Source organism: Gadus morhua, chromosome 9 (genome assembly GCF_902167405.1).
Source record: "Gadus morhua chromosome 9, gadMor3.0, whole genome shotgun sequence".
Classification (NCBI taxonomy): Eukaryota; Metazoa; Chordata; class Actinopteri; order Gadiformes; family Gadidae; genus Gadus; species Gadus morhua.
Genome location: NC_044056.1, coordinates 6,588,540 through 6,596,398, shown reverse-complemented (window position 1 = coordinate 6,596,398; position 7,859 = coordinate 6,588,540). Strand labels below are relative to the sequence as shown.

Here is a 7,859-nt window from a genome sequence, read left to right as displayed (position 1 = left end):
GACGAGAGAGGAGAAGGAGAGAGGGGGAGGAGGAGGAGGGGGGAGGAAACACAACAAAACACATGTTCCGTGTATCTGCTGTACTAGTCTTCTCCTCAGCAGAAGAAGGGGAAGAAAAAAGTGGCCAGGGTGGATGTGGGGGCTGGGGATGTGGGGGGGGGGGATGAGGACCTCCCATTATCCAGACGAAGGGGCACTTTGGATAACAGCAAGGTTACCATGGTAACTCTTTTGACCAAGGGATGAAAATAGAGGCCTGAAATAAACCCCTAATATCTTCGGCTTAGCCCAGACAGGAAGGAAGCGGATGGTCCAACGACACTTAATTCAGCCGTGCACGTAAACGACAAACGAAAGAAATTCAATTCACACTTTGGTAAAATTCAGACGTTTATTCCTTTTTTACACAGATAAATAAGCACAGGCGTGAGCTGGCTACTTGAAGCAAGTCCAACAGGCATTTGGTTCATTCTCTGTCTCTCTCCTGGTTCTCCATAATTAATCCTCAGTAGGAAGCAGAGCTGGCTGTAAAGTAAAGGCTGTGTCATATCACGGCTCTCCTGACTTGGCAGAGCCTCAGAGGACCAGAAAGAGGCCAGGGCCCTGCGCTGGGACTTGTAAGGGAAAGGAGCCGAACCAATGAGGAGATGCGCTGACAGTGTCTCGGCATGTACAGGGAGAGAACGTACAGTATAGCTCCTCTCATTATAAATCCATGATTACACTGATAGCACGTGTAGCTTCAGCCAGCGGTATGGCCTAGATAGCATCGGAAATCGTCTCAACTTTGTTGATCTATTTGTTTTAAAGCAGAGTAATATTATATATATTTTATATATATATATATATGTATATAAATAAGGCAGTAGTAATTGGCGATAAGAATATAAAAGTACATTTGTGAGACCGAGTGTGCAGCCCTTTACACTGTCTCGACATACAGCGGTGTGGGTTAATAGTTGTATTTCTTTAAAAAATAAAGTACAATCAGTGTTATTTAGTCAAAACTTTCAGGCTTCATACTTTCTGCTGTCATCGCGATATATTTATAGACCAAGGCTGAATGTCACAGAAGACATTTCCTCACTACCAGGAAGGAATAAATAAACGGTGACATTTGGGAAAAGCCTCAACGTAAACCAGAGATGTTCCGAGAGGTCATCGTCTCCCGAGGGTTTTTTCAAATCCAAACTAGCGCTACGTTTTCTGTTTTTCTGTTTTTCTTCTCCTCCCAGCCGTTCTTGTTTTGCCGCCCGTCGGACGACAGGAAGTGATGCAATTGGTACAGACACAGAACAGTGTCATCCTCGTTAGGGCGGGGTCTACGGCAGCTGGTGTCAGTCTGAGTTCTTGTAATTGGTGAAGAGGTTGTACAGGACTCTGAGCGTCGACTTCAGGTTCAGGTTCACCACATCTGTGACGGGACGGAGGGACAGACAGGGAGGTGGACGTCCAAAGACAGGTAAGGACTTGTTTTTGGTATAAAATAAGTGATGAACATCTTAAATTGGTTTGGGATGAAAAGTTGTTTGGACAATTCAAATGAAAGGGAACTAGCGAATGTGATTTGAGGATAAAACAAATGTTAGTGAGGCAGCATTGTAACTATGGGTGATGGCTCAGAGAATGGCAAATCATTTGGTATTTCGTCGCCAAACCAACCAGTCTATTCATGAGCAGCTCACAAACAAACACATATACATCACGAAAAAACCAATTGCATGACCTTGTCCATGATGATAGAGAAAAGTAGTGCTAAACCAACTCTTTCATGAAAGAACCGTGGGCCGATGCACTCTATCGGTTAAGATGGAAATTAAGTGGACGGGTTTTCCATTAAAAAGCGCCTCAGCAATCTAGCGGAAGTGCAATATCCTGGCAGGGAGATTCAGAGATAATCAAGATCTCATCAGTGACCTTGCTCAATGTCGTGTACATATTCATCAGCCTAGTGATTGGCTGATTACACTTTCCCATTTAACGTGACTGTACGGGGTGAGCCAGGGCAGACAGCCCGGGTTAACTGCTCTTTATGCACGTTGACCTGTTGCCAAGGGTGACATTTTGGATAATGACTAGTCTGGGAATCTCACTTCACAGGTCTGCACCCTGGTGAATAGCTCAACAGTAAAATGTAACCCCTTCCTTTGCATTTAAAGTCTCAAACATTTTAATTTTAAAATCACAACAAACTTGACGTATGATGATGAATATTTTCTATTATCGTAAAAAACAATGCACAATGCACTTATGTACACTGCATAAATAGTATTGTTACCCAACTTCATTCAAGTAATACTAATTCTCTGGGTATTTAGAGATACTTCGCCAAGTGGGTACAAGTAATTTCATTGCATTATTGAGTGTGAGCCGATAAAGCCTTTGATCCGTAGCAGGATCAAAGCAGAAGATGTGTTAACTTAAAGTCATACCTTGACTTCAGGTAAAATCCACAGATTATTTCAGTTAGAAATGTGAGCATTACAGAGGATTCACTGCGACCCAGTCACAGAAGATGCAACACCGCCATCTACTGGCAAGTATGGACATTCGCAATATTGGATAGAACTCACAATTTGGATCGATCTCTCTCGATAAGCTATAGATAATATATTAATAATCAAATAATCCTACGTAACACTAACAAGTTAACTTTTTATTAGATTTTTCTTCAGATTATGTCATATTATCAATAACAAAACATAGTGGAAACGACAACAATGAAGATATCGGGACGCAACATACCTTCTGGTCTGGCCTTTGGCTTCTTCAGTCCTCCATCCTGCATGAGTTCGAAGGCAAACGCCACATTGTGCACCTATCAGGAGGCAAGACAAAGCTCCATCACTACGTCATTACACAGATTGATTTGCATTATTAACTTTTAAATATGCGTAAACAGACGTAAACAAACATCAATTATTCACCTTCTGTTCAAAGCTCTCGGGGGTGAGGAAGAAATTGTAGAGAGGCACAAAGTAATCCTCCAGAAGACCCATCAGCAGAACCAAGTAAACACCATCTGCAAACTAGGCAGGGCCGAGAGACACAGAGAGAGGGAGAGGGAGAGAGAGAGAGGGAGAGAGAGAGAGAGAGAGAGAGAGAGAGAGAGAGAGAGAGAGAGAGAGAGAGAGAGAGAGAGAGAGAGAGAGAGAGAGAGAGAGAGAGAGAGAGAGAGAGAGAGAGAGAGAGAGAGAGAGAGAGAGAGAGAGAGTTGAGCACAAAAGCTGCAGCAGTATATTTAAACAGTATTGAGTCTCCATTGAGTTCATTTGAATACTTGGGAGAGCACGGTACACATTAAATTAAAAGGCCTACCTGCGTTTCCAGCTCTGTTACTTCAAGGTTCAGCTTGTTCAAGTGTTTGTTGACAAAGGTGATGAGAGACTAGGGGCAAAAGTGTGAAATACATTATAATTAAGATAAATGACCAAAACCATGTTAAAGATGTATAGCTCAGACTGGACACACAACAATGATTTATTTTTCTTTACCGTTTTCACAACGTTGAGCTTGTCAGGTGCGTGATCCAGCAAAGTGTCGAACGCATCTCTCTCTGCGATGACAAATATGTGTATGAGTAATCAACAGAAGAACAATGATATTCAACTTAGTAATGCACAGACCGTTCAACAGATGGCGGGTACTCACCAAATCTACCCATCATCATTCTGGGAAAAAAGGAAGGAACAAAAGACGTTTTATGATTCATTTTATTTTGTTTTGGTACAATGTAAGCGCAACAATGTAAAGTTTTGTTGTGTGAAATCATAGACTAAATATACATTTAGGCTAATGGGGAATATAATTATTAACATCTTACTGTGGGTGATGGTGACGTATATTTTAAATGTTGACATTCATTCAATTTTCAAGTTTCAGTGTTGAACACTTGAAGTGGAGTCACTATATGGCATCCACTTAACTCTCTCCAAGCATCACTTCAGAGAACTGTAACCAACCAATGAAATAGATCTACTCCATTTTAGAAGCGTCACATGTCCATAGAAAATCCACTTACTCTGTGGTGGTGGTCAGCTCCTTTGTGATATGACCTGTCTGCAAGAGTCCGTCCTTTTTCTGCTCAGACGAAGATCACAGGAAAAGCGATTTAGTAAAACACAAAAGCATGGATGGAACAGAAAGTAAGAGGACAGAATCAAATTAAGACCGAATATTCGTTTTGTGAACCCTTGCATAACCTCAGAAATCCTGAGGCTGTCGTTTGCTTATTGAAAAGCACCCAACTTTCAGATACTGAAACCTCTGGTCTATATCTATGACAACTTATAAACCACTGATATACCTACCACTGTGTCACTGTTTAAATAGGTTGTCGTACGATAACAAAACAATATCCCATTTTGACATTTGGGAGCATCTTCTCAGCACCGATACCATCTCATGGAATCTGTCCCAGATGCAGAGGTGGCATATTTTGGATGATGTGTCTAAGTTCTGCATGGTGCCAAAAATAGTGAATTTGTTGCAAATCGCTGGGTGGTATTTATCGTTTTCCATAGGAGAAAATACCAAGTTTAGGGGAAATTGTGTCTCCTTCATTTCGCTGTCCACTATCCTCAGCGTCTCTCCCTTCACTCACTGATCCCACACCAGTCATTCATGGCTCCCCCTCCAAATTTCCCCCCTTTTGTTATTCCAACTTCCATGCATGGATGCTTATTGGATTAAAGGTCAACCATCATGCTCAGCAATTTTTTCTATGGAGAAGTGATGCTTCATCGCCTGCTGTGAAACAATCATGGTCAGCAAAATTAATCCATTGTCCGCAAAATAAACAATGAAAAGTTTGGCCGGTGGACAAGGACTTACGATAGAAGACAGCTAAGTGAGAATGTCCAGGTTGGTTAGGTTGGAGGTCAAGTTGGAGGTCAGGTTGGAGGTCAGGTTGGAGGTCAGGTAGGAGGTCAGGTTGGAGGTCAGGTTGGAGGTCAGGTTGGAGGTCAAGTTGGAGGTCAGGTTGGAGGTCAGGTTTGAGGTCAGGTTAGTGGTCAGGTTAGGTCTTACCTTGACCACCACCACCTGTACGGACACGTGTTCTGGGAGTCGGATGGGGGCCTGGAAGTGCATGGCCAGGGAGACCAGCAGGAACACGATGGCCACCAGGTTCTTGGAATGGATGGCTGTGGGAACAGGCCACAAGGGGGGGGTGTCACCTCGTGCTTCACCACCACAACACCACAGACGCAACACAACGACCATAGCCACCTACCGGGTACTTCGGTTTGACATGCAAAACATTGACTTTTTCGAGGGAATTTTCAGCATTTTTGTAATTAACTCAGCCATGGGCGAGGCAGGTGTTACATTTTAAGCATCACACATTTTAAATATCAGTATAAAATTTCAGGAAAAAATAAAGTACAAATACAAAGATATCGATATACAAAAAAAATAAATTCTATATATTATATTATATATATATATATATATATATATAATATTATATATTATATAAAAATAAGCCCCTTCATGGCGAAGCATGAAGTTCGCCCTGTCGGGGCTTATTTTCACGATAATGACCGGCGTTCTATACATTATCCCTTACATATATATATATATATATATATATATATATATATATGTATATACATATAGGCTTTTCCCAAATATGTATATATCGCCTGCCCGGGTTGAATTTAGAAGACTTTCATGCACTAGACGGGTTAGAGGCCTTATACTGACAGTCCACTGGATGGGTTAGGGTTAGGGTTAGGCCTAATACTGGGGGTTAGGGTTAGGCCTAATACTGGGGGTTATGAATCGATTAGGCCTAATACTGGGGGTTATGAATCGATTAGGCCTAATACTGGGGGTTAGAGTTAGGGTTAGGCCTTATGCTGAGGGTTAGGGTTAGGCCTAATACTGGGGGTTAGGGTTAGGCCTCATGCTGAGGGTTAGGGTTAATACTGAGGGTTAGGGTTGGGGTTAATACTGACAGTCAACGCTCCACTCGATGGGCCAGCCGTGGGGCCTCAGCAGCAGGTTGACCGCCTCCAGCACCGTCTGTAGCTTCTGCTTCTGGACGATCTCCGACTGGGTCACCTCCGCCACGTTCAGCTTCCTGCCCGACAGCTTCTCTGTGAGGGGGGAGAGAGAGGGATAGAGGGGGAGTGAGAGGGAGGGAGGAAGGAAGGGTGAGGGGAAAGAGAGAGAGAAGGGAGGGGAAAAGGGAGAGAGAGATGGAAGGAGAGAGAGGGAGGGAGGAGGGGTGAGGAGAAAGAGAGACAGGAGGGAGACCAAGGGGGAGAGAGAGTGGGGAGGAGAAAGGGGAGAGAAAGAGAGGTTGGGGAGAGGGGAGAGAGGGAGGAGGGAGGGTTAGGGGAAAGAGAGAGAGAGCAGGGAGAGAGAGGGAGACAGGGGAAGGGGAGGGGGAGAGAGGACGAGAAAGAGGGAGGGGGGAGGGTTAGGGGAAAGAGAGAGAGGAGGGAGATGAAGGGGGAGAGAGGGATGGAAGGAGAGAGGGGGGGGTAGAAAGAGGTGGGGGAGAGGTGAGAGAGGGTGGGGAGGAGAGAGGGGGAGAGAGAGAGGGAGGCGGATATTGCGACGAGGGGGATAGAGGTGGTGGGAAGAGAGGAAGAGAGAGAGAGCGAGAACAATGATGTAAGGAGAAATTGAGAGGGACACATGAAGACGAGAGAGAGAGAGAGAGAGAGAGAGAGAGAGAGAGAGAGAGAGAGAGAGAGAGAGAGAGAGAGAGACAGAGACAGAGACAGAGACAGAGACAGAGAGAGAGAGAGAGAGAGAGAGAGAGAGAGAGAGAGAGAGAGAGGAAACAATGAGAGACAGAGAGCAGAGGACGTGAGAGAGAAGGAGAGAGACATTGAGGAGACAATTATAGCAGAACAATTCCATCAGTGTGGGCGAGAGAAAGAGAGAGATGTATTTAGACCAGATCTGACCGCGATGAACACAATCACGCTCGTAAAGTAAATCCGAAAATAATTAGATACCGCACATATGTATGTTTGACTCGGAGCGACAAAATGTAAAAAAAAAAAGAAGAGAAGCAGCAACAACAGGAGAGGGAGGAAGTGGTGCTATAAGGAGACACAGAGCAAAAGGAAGCAGTCCCTGATATGAGTCAGTTTCCATGGGTGGGCACAACACGAGAAGAGCCCCCGGATCTCAGTTTGTCACACCGTCAGGATGTGTGAATAATGGATGTTCAGTCTGTCACGCAGTGGCCAAAGGAGAGGTGTTTTTTATGTTGAATCAAGTCAACAAACAGGATGAAACAAAAGAGTATTTAGCCACTGAGAGGATGGCGACGCGGTCTGATGCTCACCAAACAGCTTCTGGAGCACCTGTCCATCATAGCAGTCTTCCTCCAGATCCTTCACTATGATCCTGTCCTCCTCCAGCTCACTGTTGATCCAGTCTATCAGGACCTGGGCACGCACACACACACACACACACACACACACACACAGGCACGCGCGCACACACACACACGCACACGCACACGCACACACAAACACACACACAAACCAGGCACGCACACACACACACGCACACGCACACGCACACACAGGCACGCGCACACACATGCGCACACACAGGCACGCGAAAACACGCACACACACAAACACACACACGCACACATACACAGGCGCACACACACACACACGCACACACACACATGCGAAAACACACATGCACACGTACACACGAACGCACACATAGAAACACACACACACACGCATGCACGCACACACATGCATACACACAAGCAGGCACACGCACACACACACACACATACAAAGATTATAATATAACACTGTCTATATGAAACCCCAATCAACTTCCATAAGAGAAGTAAAAGTAAAAAAAATTGT

The 7,859-nt window shown here is 44.6% G+C and overlaps 1 protein-coding gene across 4 annotated transcripts in view; it reads right to left on the bottom strand.

The window, feature by feature from the left end:
* Nucleotides 1-377: 377 nt before the first annotated feature.
* The window catches only part of parvb (parvin, beta), a 15,662-nt gene continuing 8,180 nt past the window's right edge, over nucleotides 378-7,859 (bottom strand). For 3 of the 4 annotated variants that reach the window (XM_030365134.1, XM_030365137.1, XM_030365136.1), the window contains exons 4-13: nucleotides 7,310-7,412; nucleotides 5,961-6,101; nucleotides 5,029-5,144; nucleotides 4,022-4,080; nucleotides 3,652-3,671; nucleotides 3,495-3,556; nucleotides 3,319-3,387; nucleotides 2,928-3,029; nucleotides 2,746-2,818; nucleotides 378-1,414 (exon numbers count right to left, since the gene is read on the bottom strand). In XM_030365134.1, the coding sequence (XP_030220994.1) occupies nucleotides 1,338-1,414; nucleotides 2,746-2,818; nucleotides 2,928-3,029; nucleotides 3,319-3,387; nucleotides 3,495-3,556; nucleotides 3,652-3,671; nucleotides 4,022-4,080; nucleotides 5,029-5,144; nucleotides 5,961-6,101; nucleotides 7,310-7,412 (822 nt within the window). In that variant the 3' untranslated portion in view covers nucleotides 378-1,337. The remainder of the gene's footprint in view (nucleotides 1,415-2,745; nucleotides 2,819-2,927; nucleotides 3,030-3,318; nucleotides 3,388-3,494; nucleotides 3,557-3,651; nucleotides 3,672-4,021; nucleotides 4,081-5,028; nucleotides 5,145-5,960; nucleotides 6,102-7,309; nucleotides 7,413-7,859) is intronic. The other variant, XM_030365135.1, reaches the window with a different exon arrangement.